The sequence below is a fragment of the Orbicella franksi genome, chromosome 4, assembly GCF_964199315.1.
Source record: "Orbicella franksi chromosome 4, jaOrbFran1.1, whole genome shotgun sequence".
NCBI lineage: Eukaryota > Metazoa > Cnidaria > Anthozoa > Scleractinia > Merulinidae > Orbicella > Orbicella franksi.
The window spans coordinates 24,784,801-24,799,662 of NC_138148.1; the positions used below are offsets into that span (position 1 = coordinate 24,784,801).

The 14,862-nt window shown below is 37.5% G+C and overlaps 4 protein-coding genes across 6 annotated transcripts in view; 2 read left to right on the forward strand and 2 right to left on the reverse strand.

The window, feature by feature from the left end:
• Positions 1-1,944, forward strand: part of LOC145484971 (uncharacterized) — a 4,669-nt gene extending 2,725 nt beyond the window's left edge. Inside the window, exons 5-7 of the mRNA XM_081463599.1 lie at positions 1-327; positions 685-958; positions 1,272-1,944. The exon at positions 1-327 is cut by the window's left edge and continues 5 nt beyond it. Coding sequence (XP_081319725.1) covers positions 1-327; positions 685-958; positions 1,272-1,276 — 606 coding nt within the window. The 3' untranslated portion in view covers positions 1,277-1,944. The remainder of the gene's footprint in view (positions 328-684; positions 959-1,271) is intronic.
• A 111-nt stretch (positions 1,945-2,055) lies between these two features.
• LOC145484946 (uncharacterized) lies at positions 2,056-7,951 on the reverse strand. Its single transcript, XM_081463565.1, has one exon. It carries the CDS (start codon positions 5,993-5,995, stop codon positions 2,459-2,461), a length of 3,537 nt encoding a protein of 1,178 aa, XP_081319691.1. The 5' UTR covers positions 5,996-7,951; the 3' UTR covers positions 2,056-2,458.
• Positions 7,952-7,983: 32 nt separating this feature from the next.
• Positions 7,984-10,257, reverse strand: LOC145485064 (uncharacterized). The gene is made up of 2 exons (XM_081463717.1): positions 9,303-10,257; positions 7,984-8,183 (listed from the first exon to the last, which is right to left on the reverse strand). The coding sequence occupies exons 1-2, from the start codon at positions 9,610-9,612 to the stop codon at positions 8,149-8,151; spliced, it is 345 nt and encodes a 114-aa protein (XP_081319843.1). The 5' UTR covers positions 9,613-10,257; the 3' UTR covers positions 7,984-8,148.
• Positions 10,258-11,006: 749 nt separating this feature from the next.
• Positions 11,007-14,862, forward strand: part of LOC145484985 (uncharacterized) — a 61,694-nt gene continuing 57,838 nt past the window's right edge. For all 3 annotated transcript variants that reach the window (XR_014049114.1, XM_081463619.1, XM_081463618.1), the window contains exon 1: positions 11,007-14,838. The gene's annotated coding sequence lies outside the window, so the exon portion shown is untranslated. The remainder of the gene's footprint in view (positions 14,839-14,862) is intronic.

Sequence of the window (14,862 nt, forward strand, 5' to 3'; positions counted from 1 at the left end):
CAGGTGTCAGTGGGGGATGGAGATGTGGTCAATGTTAGAGGTATACTGCTTGATGTGACACTAGATTCTCCAGCAAAGGCCTTGTGGCTGCAGATGAAGCAGTTTAATGGCTACTGTGGGTGCTCTAAATGTAAAGAGAAAGGGTGTCAGCATGTCATTGGCATTGAAAAAAAGGGCAGAAACAGACAGTGCCACATATACCCCTACAATGCTTCCTCAAGCAGTGGTCATGGTGAGGTCAGAAGGCATGGTGAGGTCAGAAGGCATGATGAGTTCAAAGAGCAGGCCATCCAGGTGATGAGGAAGAAGAAGGAAGGTGCCAAAACAGTGAGTAAACTTCTGTTAAATTGTTCCAGAGCATGTCACTAATTTTTCCAGTTGATGGAGGTAGTCTCCTTGGTGATTTTCATGAACAGAAAAACTCTGAAGTTCACATTTTTTTTTTAAAAATGACAATGACTTAATTCATGACTGTAGTTTACTACAATAGTTTATTTGTTGTTGGTATTTACGGCAGATAAGAGTCAACTGCACCACATTGTCAAATGTTAAATGAAAGAGCTTGTATATTGTATTTTCATGTAAACCCTAATCTTACTGAGGAAATAGTTTTCGTTTCATCTACAGTAGTAATATATTAAGCACTGATATACAGTGTTTTTCCACTCTCCTTTGTCTCCTCAGAATTATGATAAAGAGGGAGTTCTTGGTTTATCCTGGGCATTTGGAATTCCTACATTTGACATCATCCGTGGCACTGCCATTGATTACATGCATTGTGTATGTGAAGGTGTAGTGGAGCAGTTGTTAAATAGCTGGTTTTCTCAGGACAACAAGGACAAGCTCTTTTTCATTGGGAACAGAATTGAAGAAGTTGACAAAGAATTCCTTTCCATTCAACCTATAAGTGAGGTAACCAGAACACCAAGAAGTATTGTGGATAAGAAAGATTGGAAAGGTTAGTAAAGGGTTTCAGGATTGTGTTTGTTATATCAGTTTTGATCCATACCGTATTTTGTCAGGCTGAACAATGTCATTTACTATACCCATCACTTTGATATACATGAATGGGGTTTCTTGGGGAGGGGGGATTCGACTATAACAACTAAACTAGATTCTGACTCCTTGCATCAGTTTTGAACTTTCTAACTTTCTAACTTTCAACAATTGAACACATGTATATAGAATACATGACACATAACAGTTTCTGAAGGTGTGGAACTGTACATTGAGTTGAATTGATCTTTGATGTATTACTTGACTTTCCTTAGCATAAGAAAAAAAGAATTTTTTGCTGTTCTATGCTGTGCCACTTCTTCTGAAGTACCTTCCAGATGTGTATGCTCTTCATCTAATGCTTTTAGTCGGAGGAATATACAGACTGCTAAAAGAAACCATCTCTCTTGATGAAAGAGAAAGCTCTGCTTCATGTCTGAAGTTGTTTTGTGCACAGGCTTCTACTCTCTGTGGTATGTAATGTCACAGTTAAGTTGCTCCATTCGATGTTATGATAATCTTTTGGTTCTCAAAATTTGAGAAATCTTGAGCAAATTTCCTTTTGGGTATTTTTTTTTCTGTGAAGGTTCCATTTTGCTTAGTGACTCCTTCATTTTTTATTCTCTCGCTGTCTAGCTACATAAAAATTGAGTTACGTCTGAGTGTCAGATTTGAGTGAGAACATCATCAAACAGATTTCTTGCTACTGAATTGAAAACAAAAACATTTGCATTGTATGGTGTAAGGTAATTATCTTAGTATTACACACGTGCACTTTCATGAGCATGTTTACTAAATGTTGAAAGCCCTTCATATGCTACTTGCAGGTCCACAGTTCATGACATACAACCCTTGCAAAACAAATTTCTAGCTTTCTGTCAAGGTCTGGAAGTTTCTAGAAATTTCTAGAATGTGACAGCTTTATTCCAGAATCAAATTCCAGCTTTTTTCCAGAATTTTTTTTCCAGTTTTTGCAAGTTTTGGATTGTCAAAATCTGGAAATAGCTGGAATTTGACACATCTACCAGTTGTTGCAAGATTTTGACAGTTTTTTCCAGGGTTGATTTCTTGCAGGAAACTGGAATAAACCAGGAACAGTTTACAGCTTATTGAGATTTAACAAAAATGAAAGAAATTCCCAGTATATTCCAGTTTTTGTCAGTGTGAATTTAACTCTTTTCAGATAACAACTGAAAGAAATGAGTTAACTTGTCAGCTTGCTATGTATTTAAGAAGTTTTTATTACAAATAAGAAAACTTACAATTTATATGTGACTGTATGATTACAACTAATGACCAATTACTTCATTGTTAAACAAAGCATTTGATTATCTTTTCTGGTTCTTTTTTGGAGTTATTTATAGTGGTGTACACTGATTATTGAGTGTATAAATATCTTACACGTTATTAACAGTTAAAATATTATTGATGACATACTTTGTTAAAAAAAACCCAAGCAATTTCATGAGCAATGGCCACAAAAATTTGGAGCCCTAGCCACACATATGTGGTTTGGGTTGCCAGAAAGATAAAGAATTTTCTCAAGGATACAGTCCACTCCAACAACAGTGTAACTCTCATCTTCACCGGCAATCCTGAGTAGATGCTTTGGCTTATCATTCACAAAGAAAGGGTTCTCAAAATCTAAAACAATACGTTTAACTACAGCAAACACAGTTTTTAAGTTTCTTTCAAACAAAAAGTATTCAACAAAGGCCATGTAGTTTCCTCCATTTTGCTCTATAAGGACTGCAAAACCACAATGTTTTTTCATTCTTTCATAGATCTGTGAATAAATGACATGCCCATTCACAATCACACGCTTAGCTTTTAGAAAAACTGGTCTATCAGTGTAATTTGAATCAAGTTGTAAGGATGCCTGTTCATAGATCTCATTGTTTACTGTCCATTTTGTAAGGGCTCCAGCAACCTGACAGTTTGCTGTACTCTTCACATTCCGTAGGCTTCTCTCACCAGAAAGCATTTGCTCCACAAAAAATTGCATGTTCTTCTCAGAAATTAAATGACATTTGGTTCGAAGGGAATTTTGAGCATACAGCATCCAAATAAGTTGGCGACACTGATTTCCTGTCCCATGAACACTCTCTAGTAGGGCTCCATTTAAATCTTCAAAAGGAAAACACGACCACGCCCAAAGTGGTCCCCATGCTTGTACATAAGTCACTAAATGGGCTCCAACATTATGCACATTTAGACTGCATTTGCTATCACCATAAAGAACTTGGTGATTCTTGTAAAATTTCAATAAGATATCTCTAGCCAAAGCTAGTAAATCTGGTGTTATATTGTCTCCAAGTAATATGTAAATGCCTTCTACTAGGCAAGCAAAATGTTCTAAGTACTTTTGAGGTAAAATGTCAATGAGGCAAGGGACAGAATAATAAAGCAGCCATGCTTGTAGTTCAGATGCCTTGAAATAAGCACGGCTTGTTTCTAGTTGCCTTGGAAGTCTTTGTATAAAATCAGGTGGTCTCATCTCTCTCAGTCTTTTATCAATAGCTTTTGTTTTGTGTCCAATGAACCAAGGTTTCTTGTGTTTTGTTGAAGACAACCAGAGATTAAGGAGTTGCTTTGTTACACCGAGTAACACGCCGTGCATATAGTCTGGAACAATTCCAAGTACCAAGTCAAACCAGGGAAGCTTTGCTAATGGTGTTACATCATGGAAACCTTTTACTCTATGACCACATTCCACGGCAGACAGGGCATTCTCTACTACACTTTCACTTGTTCTCAGTGGAGCAGGTGGATCTTTGAATGGATAGCTACGTACATGGCCTTTTCCTTGCTTAGTGACAAAACCCTCTTCACATGTAAGGCAACCATTGACACCATTATGGTGACTCATGTACATAAGATATGCCTTACCCTGTAAGTCAGTAGTACCCAGTGAAAGCATAAGTTTTGGATGGCATTTGTTTGTAATAGTAAAACCTTCATACTTAAGTCGGATAAGGTCATCAGTGAATATTTCAAAAAAGGTGGAAAACCTTGGTTTTCCTTTCCCTTGCCATAATCCCCAAAGTATCATGTTCTTCTTTGCAAATCGTTCCTCTGGGGGAAGTTCATTTATGGCAAGAAAAACAGGCCAAATATTCACCTTTGAGGATTTGTATAAAGGTATGCCATCTGTATTAAAAAGTAAAGTTAAATTGTCTTCTTTGGTGAGAAATCCTCCACTTTCCTTGTACCTCTTGTATACTGTTCCATCGACAATGTCCCTAATACTTGAAGAATAGTTTGGTGTGTTTTTGTATTGCTGAATTTTTGCCCAAATGCCAGTGCATTCCAGAAGTTTGCTCAACTGCTGTTCAACTGAAACAGTCACAAAATATAAGTTTCTCTGCTTTTTAACCTGGTTATGTGAATTTCCACGATAACGCAATCCTGTACATTGGTTTCCATCACTATCTATTGTACCACACTGATAAATAGTCTCATCCTTTGGAAAAATTGAGAAGCACTTTCCACAGCAATCATAAAGATTAACAATGCAATCTCCTAGTGTTTCTTTTATGTCACTTAATGTCAGAGATTGCAGGATGTTATCTTCTGGGGCAATAAGCTTAAGGAGATCCAAAAGATCAACAGAAGCAGAGCCACTCAATTTATATTTAGCAATGTACGATAAAATGATTAGGCTCAGTCTTTCCTTTTCAGTAATTGGAGGGATGTTGGAGGCACCTGAGACCACCTTTGATTTGTCCTGTTCTTCTGCATCTGATTCATCACTGGACGTTGGCAGATCTGTTCCAGATGAACTGTAATCAGTGTCACTACTCATTGAACAGTCTGAGTCTGATGTGTTTGACTCATCAATAAAACTAATAATATTTGAGTCAGAATCTGGGTGCTCAGAGTCTGAACAATAATTAGTAATGTTATTGACATTGTTCTTACTGTAGAAACATGTGCCTTGTCTTGAAGTTTCAATGTCCTCATGAGTGTCAGTAGTTAAAAAGATTTGCAATTCTTCTTCTGAGCTTGATTGAGATACATATAAGCTTGTAGCAGAGCTCGCCCCTTGAGGTACTGGTGATTCATCCAAAATAGATGAGCAATGTTCAAAGTCAATTTCTAAACCTTCCTCAAAAGAAACAGAGGGAGAGCTTTGTTCTGGGACAAAACAGCCATTTGCAGAACCTTTTCTTCTCCACAATGTCGTTCGAGAATTACCGGTAAGGGTCTGTTTCTGTTCTGGATCTAGAAAGTTTGTTTTACCATGAGTTCTAATTAAATGTGAGATCACTCGCTGCTTTGAAGAGAGAAAATTTCCACACAAACTGCACTTCCATTTAGGCAGGCTGTCAGGCGATGTAACACATGTGAAGTCTGGGTGACTGGCATGAGCAGAGTTCATGTGCACATCAAGATTTCTTTTAGACACGAGTGACTTTCCACAAATGTCACACAACCATGATTCTTCGTCTCCGCTAGCCCCTCCTCGCAATCGCAGCACTGACAAGCCAACTGAAGGAATAAATTCAGTTGTTCGGTGTTCTTTACACGTTGTATTGAAGTCCTCTCCATCGCCATCACTACTGCAAGGCTTTTCCTCAATAGTAAGCTTACTATGATCAAGTATCAAAGCTTGAGTGGCGATTGTTTCGACCAAAACATTGTCACGAAAGCTCAGAGTCGTTAATGCAGTTTTAAATGCGGCCAAGTGTTGAATTACCCTGATATCCTTCAAATCGATCATTTTGAAATACTTTTTTGGCGATTTAAATACCAGAACAGCCATTCTTGATGTGTTGCAATCGTTGACTTCAAGCGCAGCCATGTCGCGATGAAGGTATCGATGAAGCAAATATGAAATTTCCCAGCAGCTTGAAAGAGAACATGATGCTCGTAACTGCACAATAACATCTGGAAAAGTCTCAAAAAATAGTTTGTTGGAGACTTTGGATACCTCGTCGTCTAGGGAAACGTAACAATCGCTTGCTGTAGCTTCGAACGTTTTGTTCAAAACCGCCATTACTGAAACATTGCATCCTACTAGATAACGTGATGCGAGTTGGCTTTTGTAAACAAATATGGCGCCGACAGCAGTGTCGCACGTGTGAGACGTGTATGAAATTGAAACGTTTTTCAATTTATTTTTTGGCTGATGACTTTGATGCCATGTTTTTCTTCTTAAAGAGACAGTGTGATGTTAAGCAAAAGTTACTTAGCGAACAAGAAAATCGATCCGTTCAACATTATCGGAACGAGAGGAATTTCGCACATTTCATGCCAACCAATCCGAAGATGTGCTATTCGTCCGACACTTTTCCCCACACTTTGAAGTGAACCGCGTATATTCAAATAAAGAATACAATCAAAGAAAAAGTTCCGCCAGATTTGCATTCGGAAGTGTCCTATTTGTGGTCTTCGTGGTTTGACATCCATATCTCCTCATGAGTTTGGCGCGATCATTGGCGTTTTAGTTGCTTCATCTTCATCTTTAGTGCGTACAATAGCTTCGATTCCGAATATGCCGAAACACAAGCACGTTGTTGTTGACTGGGGTTCGTGGGGGATTGATGCACAGAGTTCTTCAAAGATCATCGTTTCTGATCCCTTCAATGTGAGCGAAGGTGATGAATGCTCCATACAAGGGACTGATCCAGCAAAGAGAGCGATCTTGTTTCATGGACATGTTCTGGGGATATTCGGTGAGTAATAATGTAACTTGTAATGTAAACTTGCTTTCCAATTTCGTTTGCTTCAAATGTTGAGTTTAAGCGCAGAGAGCCTTGAGAATTTTGAACGCCGACTGAAGCCGGTCAAAATGACCGGCAGTCTGATATTTTTCTCAAGGAAACCCATCCAAATCTACCTAGCGATCCAGAACTTTATAGATCGCAAGTCTAACGCTTGGTTCACGCTCGGCTCAGAAAACAAGACCACAGTTTGTAGTAGATCTTTTTCAGTTCGACTGCAGGTCACGGTTTTTAAATCACTAAATGACCGGCAGTCCGATACTCGTGACAAATTTAAGGAATCAAACGAACCGATCCATGCGTTTGTGACAGCATGACAATTTTATTTTTGTTCAAGTAAGTTTCATATTTAAGCTATGTTAAGGGTAGAAGTTACAGCTTAAGGACGAAGCGATAATCGATCGTCACTGTAAACCAAAGATTAGACAGAGACCTCATTCACGTCTGCTACAAATTTCCCGCCACAAGCAAACGTCATGCTTGACAGGAAATCAGAAATCAGCTTGGAAAATTTTTTTAGAAAAATGTCAGACTGCTGGTTATTTAGTGTGTTGAAAACCTTGACCGGCTGCCGGTTATTTAGCCACAGCAAATTTTTCAAACGGTTTGCTAAACGTGTATTAAGGCGACAGTTAAACTTTTGCTGATCAGTAGCTGAAATACATCTTTATTCTCATATCGTTTTCTCTGAATCTTTTCACCTTTCCTTACTAAAGGTATTTTTTTTTAATGTAAGCATTCGACAAGTTTGAAAATTTACGATTCAAAAACAGTTTGTATACAGGTATTTTAACTTAGACACAACCTATACATGTCAGGTAAACCAATGTTAGGTAAACCATGTTAGGTAAACCAATTTTGCACCATGTAAAAAATTTAGTATATCGAAACTAACTGATGATGGAGTGTATATGGAAACTAACTGATGAGTGGGCTAACTTTATGTTAGCGTACGAAACAGAGCTGTATTAAACTCCAAATGTACTGAAGATCTGAGTAGTCTCTCAACATAATTGGTTAAAAAATTTAGTACGTTTTTTAGTAGAGAATTGCATGTAATGATGAAGAAATATTATCCAAATACACCAGTTGATCTAAGGGGGTGATTACATGGAGAATATCATCCCAGTTAAGGGTCCATTAACTGGTCTTTTCGAGCCATTGCTAAGGAAAATTAATTCTCAAATAACCTCGCCATTTTTAGTTACTTCAGAGTTATTTCATGTGTTTTAGCTTTCTCATCATCTTGAAATGTGTTTAGTGATGCGCCTGTATTCTGTATGATATCAAGTTACTCAAAGATGCATTTAACAATTGCCTTACCCAGATAATCAACTTCATTTACAGTTTCTGCTTGTCCAGGTGCAGAGCCATGCATTTCATCTAAGTCAGTTTCCTGAGATTCATCTTCAAATGCAACATGTTCTTATGGAATAGGACTGTGAGCACAAAGGTCACCATCTTCAGATAAACAAGCCAAAAAATTAAAATTTTAACCTTGCAAAACTACAACATCTCGGGCAATTTCCTCTCGGGCTACGTGCAATGACTTCAGCTGCTTGAGTTCTGTCTTTTCTCAGGCTCGCCAAACTTCCTGACTTTCTTACAAAAAAGTTCTGATATCGAAAGACAGAATATGACTATTTATTTTTTTCTCGAGCATCTGAGTGGGCCAGAATCCTAAATCCTCGAATTTGATTGGTTTATCATCCTCATGTGACCGGTCCAGCTTTTTATGATACAGCCCATGGGCTGGATTTTTTTCCCACTGCCTGAATTTTGCTCCTAAAAGTTAGCGGTAATTGTTAATCTTTTGCCTCTTTCACACATCCATCGACGATTAGTCAACGCAAGTTTATCTCTGTTCACTTTAAAATGGCAAGGAAAGTCACTGCAAGTAAATTCAATTGAGTGTTTTGAAGTTGTGAAAGTTTGCTTAACTGTTTGTAGCTTGGCACTGTAATGGCGCATAATCCTAAGTTTCTCTTGCTCTAAAATTTGAGTAAATTTCAGTTGAGTTTACCACTCTGATCGTCGCTGTATTTAGAAAAATTTCTGTGGAATACTCTGAACGAATTTCCTCGCTTTCTGCTATTCAATTTATGGTAGAAAAGTGACGAGGTGATTTTAAAAGCAACGACTGACAGAAATTGTTGTTGTAGTAAAACTTAAAACTTCGCATGAAATTTCACACCGCAAAAACAATTTTGGAGAACTTGACTGGTGAAATAAATGCAACTAACACAAAGAAGTTCGAAAAAATCTTTTTTTGTCTACTATCTGAGTTACTCACTCGTTGCCACAATTTTTTACAAATCGTTAGTAGAGAGCACACAAGCCGATTCAATGACAAGAGTTGCATAAACAAACCCATTAATTTTTGTAATCTGTAAAACCAATTTACTGCAGGAAAAAAATAAACATGTTCTTTGCCGGCTTAGGGTTGGTCTGTATGGTGAAAAACTGTGACATTGGGCTTGAAAATGCTGCCCTTGGCCTGTGGTCTTGGGCAGCATTTTCAAGACCTCGGTCACAGTTTTTCACCATACAGATCTCCCAGCCAGCAAATAACATATATACCTTCAATGCAACCATGATCGTCTACTCTAGTTTCTTCGTAATGGAGCCTTTCTTCAAGTTCACTTTCCACCACTGTTTCCTCTTCAGATCCTGCTGGTGTAACTACATCGCAAAATGCACTTGAGTTGAGATGAGATTTTTGTATACGATAATTTACTGCTTTCCTGTGCAAATTATACAAAGACAATGAACGTGGGCTGCTTAATGAGCCAGACAGTGGCAGGTAGAAGATGGAACAGTTTTGCTTAGGGCGACCATGTTTTGGCATGATGAATCGTTTCCAGTCACTTGCCAAAACAGAACTAGGCATTGTCACTGGGACTGAACTTCAATTAGCCAATGAAAAGCCATCCCTTTGACCGTGGTGTGAATAACAACCAATCAGAAATGTTGACAGTTGTATGTAATCCAGACTCCAAACCCCCTCAAGGTCACTTTCAAGATGGCGGATGCGAGTAGAAAGGGCACTTTGTATTGCAAGAGACTGCCAATTACTTCTTCACCAGAAAGTGTGTGCAAAACTGCGGAAAGGGAACTACCTATGGATCTAACTAGGGAATCTGTAGGTTATACAGACTCTGTTGGTACGGAAGAATCCTTTTCTGCCTTGTCGCAATCAGCGGCAAAATGCCCGTCAAAATTTTGCCGCTGTTGAATCTGTCTCAAGCAAGACTGTATCAGATAAGCAGTGTACAGTATGGTTTTCTTAAATGATTTACTATTTTATAGCTAAGCAATTTTTCAGTCTATATATGCCATTTTCCCTCCTTGCCAGAATGGTCAGTCGCCGAAGTCAAGGATATGGGTGTTGAAGACTTTCAGAAGTGAAACTGTCTCAGGTCAGCGGTCAGCAAACAATATGGACGTGCCTTCCGAAGGCCATCAAATTTTCTAAGTTTTTTGAAGTTTTGTGTAGTGTTTTTACATTTTTGTCGTTGTTCTTATTCCATAATGGTTGTGCATGTTACACACGATGAGTTGGAGAAAATACTAAGGCTAAAACTAGAGCCAATTGAGAATTCTTTGAACTTTAAAGACGACGAGCACCGTAAGTTGTTGGAGTAAGTGGTCAACCTCGAGAGGACTGTGAAAACTCTTGAGCTGGAGAACAATGCTCTTAAAGCTCAACTTAATACTACTATCAGCAAAGTCAACGAGAATGTAGTTCTCCTGGATGAACAAGAGCAATATATGCGCCAAGAATGTGTCGGTTAGCCGTGATGAAAACACTAATGAGGTTGTGAAACAAGCGGCCGGCCTTCTCGATGTAGAGTTAGGCGAAGATGACATCTTGATCAGTCACAGGCTTCCTCCAATTCCTCCTTGGACAGACAAAGACGGTACTGTGCATTCCCCACCTCCAAGTGTTATAGCAAAGTTTGTAAAGAGGGATGTCAAGGAGAAATTTTACAGAGCAAGGTACAAACTCAAAAACAAATCATCCAGGGATCTTGCTGGTACATCATCGGCGGAGAGAAACAAAATATTCATCTCTGAAAGCCTTACTCAGACAAGGAAGAAATTATTCAAAGCAGCCCTAAAAGTCAAGAAAGAATTGAAATTTGACTTCATATCCACCTCAAATGGTCGAATTTTCCTCAGGCAGAACAAGGACAGTCGCTCTCATTTAATTACCAGCGATTCTGATCTAGCAAAGTTGAAAGCAGCACATCGTCCTGCAGGACAAGATGACCAAGGCTGAACATATGGATCCAGCTAAGTGCTCTAATTATTTTCCTGCACTGTTACTAGTTCTCCTTTATCTCTTATTACATTAAATGATAGTGCCTAAGCGTAGGAACTGTGTGAGGCCTGTGAAAGAAGATTGTAGAGGCATCCAGTGTGGCTCTTGCCTCTGGTGGTTTCACCTAAAATGTACTGCTTTATCTGTTAAGGAGTACAACTATTTCGCTGCGACCTGTGACTTGTGGCTCTGCCTGCACTGCCGTAACAAAATTTTTCCTTTTAATTCCGTGGAAGACCATGAACTGGTTGAGCTACTGGTCTATAATTCCAACACAGATTGTCTTTGCTCTGAAAAATATCCAGATCGAATTTAGAGTCTTTACCAAGTTTTGATCTATCTGCATCTATTAATAATAATCGCAATTTATCCAGCATTGATATTGACCTGAATTTACCTTCCGTGACTAATTTTGGATATTACTCAATTCATCCACTCTAATGAAGATATTCGATCAACCATTTCTGATAAGGCATTTTCTGCCCTGCACTTTAATATTAGAAGTCTTGCAGCAAACTTTGATGATTTCTTCCAAATGTTAAGTGACTTGAATTATTCTTTCTCTGTTATTGGCCTTTCCGAAACTAAAATCAAAGTTGGAATGGATTCTTATTTGAATACCAATCTCCCTGGTTATTGTTTCCTGTCTCAACCATTCATGTCTAATGCTGGGGGTGTTGGTTTCTACATCAAAGACAATCTTTCATACATTAAACGTGATGACTTCTCCACTACCAATCCAGAATTTGAGTCCATTTGGATTGAAATTGAGGTCCCACTTCAGCATAATGTTGTCTGTGGATTAATATATAGGCATCCTGATCAAAATATTGCCAAAACTGCAGACTTTTTGTATAAAGTGACCGAGAAAATAAACAGAGAAGGTAAATTTTGTTTTCTGATGGGTGATTTTAATAACAATCTTTTAAATTATGACTCTCATTCTGAGACAGAAGATTTTGACAATACTCTAGGATCCTATACATTCCATCCACAGATTTTGAAACCTACTAGAATAACCTATCATTCCGCACCTCTAATTGATAACATTTTCTTTAATTCACTAGAGCACCATGCTATAAGTGGTAATATACTGTGTGGCATAACAGATCATTTGCCTAACTTTTTGATTATCACAAAGTTATCTAATCCTCCAAAAAATTTTAAGATGTATAAAAGGGATTACTCCAGGCTTGATAATGAAGCACTTATTTCAGAGGTTAGCAAGGTGAACTGGTCAGAGGTCTTATTTAATGAATCTGAAGTGTCTGATGTTAACACAGTTTTTCAGAATTTCTATCTCTGTATTTCTGAATTAGTCAATAAGCACGCTCCTCTCGGTAAACTTACTCGGAAAGAAATTAAGTCATTATCCAAGCCTTGGGTGACACCTGGCATCAAAGTATCTATTAGGCTGAAGGAGAAGTTTTATAAACGTTTTTTAGAAACTAGGAGTATATATTTCTTAACTAAATATAAGTTTTATCGGAATAAGATTACCCAACTGCTTAAAGTCAGCAAACAGAATTACTACCATAATTACTTTATTGCAAATAGTAAAAATATCAAAAAAACCTGGGCAGGCATCAAAGAGTTAATTACCCTGAAACCAAACGGATTCAACTCTCCCTCTAATACTGTTGTTGGCAACAATGTAATTACTGATTCCAAGGCTATTGCTTCAGCTTTTAATAAATATTTTTCAGAAATTGGCAGAAAGTTAGCAGAAGAGATTCCTCAAGTTGATATCGATCCCTTGACTTTCTTGGGTCCTCGCAGCCAAACAGCTTTATGCTTTTCCCTGTTTCTGCAGTAGAGATACAGAATGAAATTACTAGCCTAAACTCATCCAAGGCTTCTGGTCCTTTTTAGCATTCCTGTATGCCTGCTAAAGCTATTAAAAACCTGCATATCATTTCCCTTTGAATTTATCTTTAATCTTTCCTTTAGTAGTGGGTGTGTGCCTGACCAATTTAAGATAGCTGATGTTATTCCAGTACATAAAAAGGACTCAGTCACTTGCATGAATAACTATCGACCCATCTCACTGCTCTCCATTTTCAATAAAATCCTGGAGAAGCTTGTATACAAGAGACATCACTTTTATTGACAAATATAATATTCTATATGACAAACAATTTGGCTTTAGGAGAGATCATTCCACTCTACATGCAACTCTTTTTATTACAGACAAAATTCAAAGAGCAATTAAAGATGGCCTATTTTCGTGTGGTATTTTTCTTGATTTTTCTAAAGCCTTTGATACTGTTGACCATAGCATATTACTAAGGAAATTAACCCATTATGGAATCCGTGGTATTCCTGATGACTGGTTTGCTTCCTATTTAAAAAATAGGAGGCAGTTATTATGTTACAATTGGTAGTACTAAATCTGATGACACCCTCATTACTCATGGTGTCCCACAGAGTTCTGTGTTAGGCCCTCTTCTATTTCTCCTGTACATTAATGATTTCAGTAAGTGCAGTAGTGTGTTTGACTTCCACATTTTTGCAGACGATACTAATCTTTTTTACTCTAATTCTAATTTAGCTGAACTTGAGTCCATTGTTAATTAAAATCCGAAAATGGTATCGACTGGCTTATGGCTAATAAGGTTTCCTTAAATATTGATAAGACAAATTTCATTATTTTTCACCCCCCTCAAAAGGTTAAGGGTCACATAGTCAAATTAACAATTTCTAACAGGGAGATTATGCAAGAGAAATTCATAAAGTATTTGGGTCTCCTGATTGATTCACATCTCAGTTGGAAGTATCACATCTTACATATTTCTAAAAAGATTAAGCTGTGTATTGGCATACTCTCTAAGATCAGGCACTCTGTGACCGACAAGGTCCTTTTACAGTTGTATTACTCACTAATTTATCCCTTCTTGACTTATAGTTTAATAACTCGGGGGAATACATATCAAACAACTCTTTTACCTCTTATCATCTTACAAAAAAAGCAGTCAGAATAATGACATTCTCAGAATATAATTCCCACTCTAGTCCACTTTGTCAGAAATTAAAAATACTTAAAGTAAGTGACTTAATATATTTATATAGTGCTTTATTTATGTACGACTATTAGTCTAATAGACTGCCATTAATTTTTGATAATTTCTTCAAGAGTATCAACAAAGTGCATCAATATCAAACCAAACTGGCGAGTAAGATTTCATACTATCTGCCAAAAGCAAGGACTAATTAAGGCAAATTTAACATTAGTTTTTTCGGTGCTAAAGTTTGGAATTCCATTGATGACTCACTTAAATCTAAGAGTCGTGCTTGTTTCAAAAATCTCTTAAAAGAATTGATTATCTCCAACTACTGACTGGTACATTGATGTACTTTAATTTTTCATTTTTTTGTGTGCACATTAATTTTTTTCTTTTTCGTTCTCTGTATGTGTCTGTGTCTGTGTGAATGAAATCGTGTCCTGTTTTTTTTCATATATTCTGTAACTTTATTGCAATATTTTTTCCGCTTGGCCCAGCCACTTAGCTTGATTAGCCTTAGTTATTTCTAAGTTGCTGTGCTCTGTTTTTCATTGTTATTTTTTCACATTGCATGTATTTATTTTTATTGTAAAATTTTTCTTGGCACGAAATAAAGATTGTTGTTGTTGTTGTTGCAGGAAAGTTTGAGCAGGAGGACATTGATGGACATATACTTTTGTCAACTACTGTACAGAGCAGTCAAGCCATAGAGAAGTTAGGACTCGATACTAGTGGCAAGGAAGGAAAGTTCTCGGAGAAATAAATGAACTCAGTGGAGGACCCATTGCAGGTAAGACTTATGTGAAAAATTATA

Bases quoted from the DNA above. Each gene is read 5' to 3' on its own strand.
- LOC145485064 (XM_081463717.1), bottom strand. From the start codon at position 9,612: ATGCCTAGTTCTGTTTTGGCAAGTGACTGGAAACGATTCATCATGCCA. The intron at 8,184-9,302 runs GTATATATGTTA...GTTTATCTGAAG, and splicing joins CGATCATGGTTGCATTGAAG to ATGGTGACCTTTGTGCTCAC.
- LOC145484946 (XM_081463565.1), bottom strand. From the start codon at position 5,995: ATGGCGGTTTTGAACAAAACGTTCGAAGCTACAGCAAGCGATTGTTAC.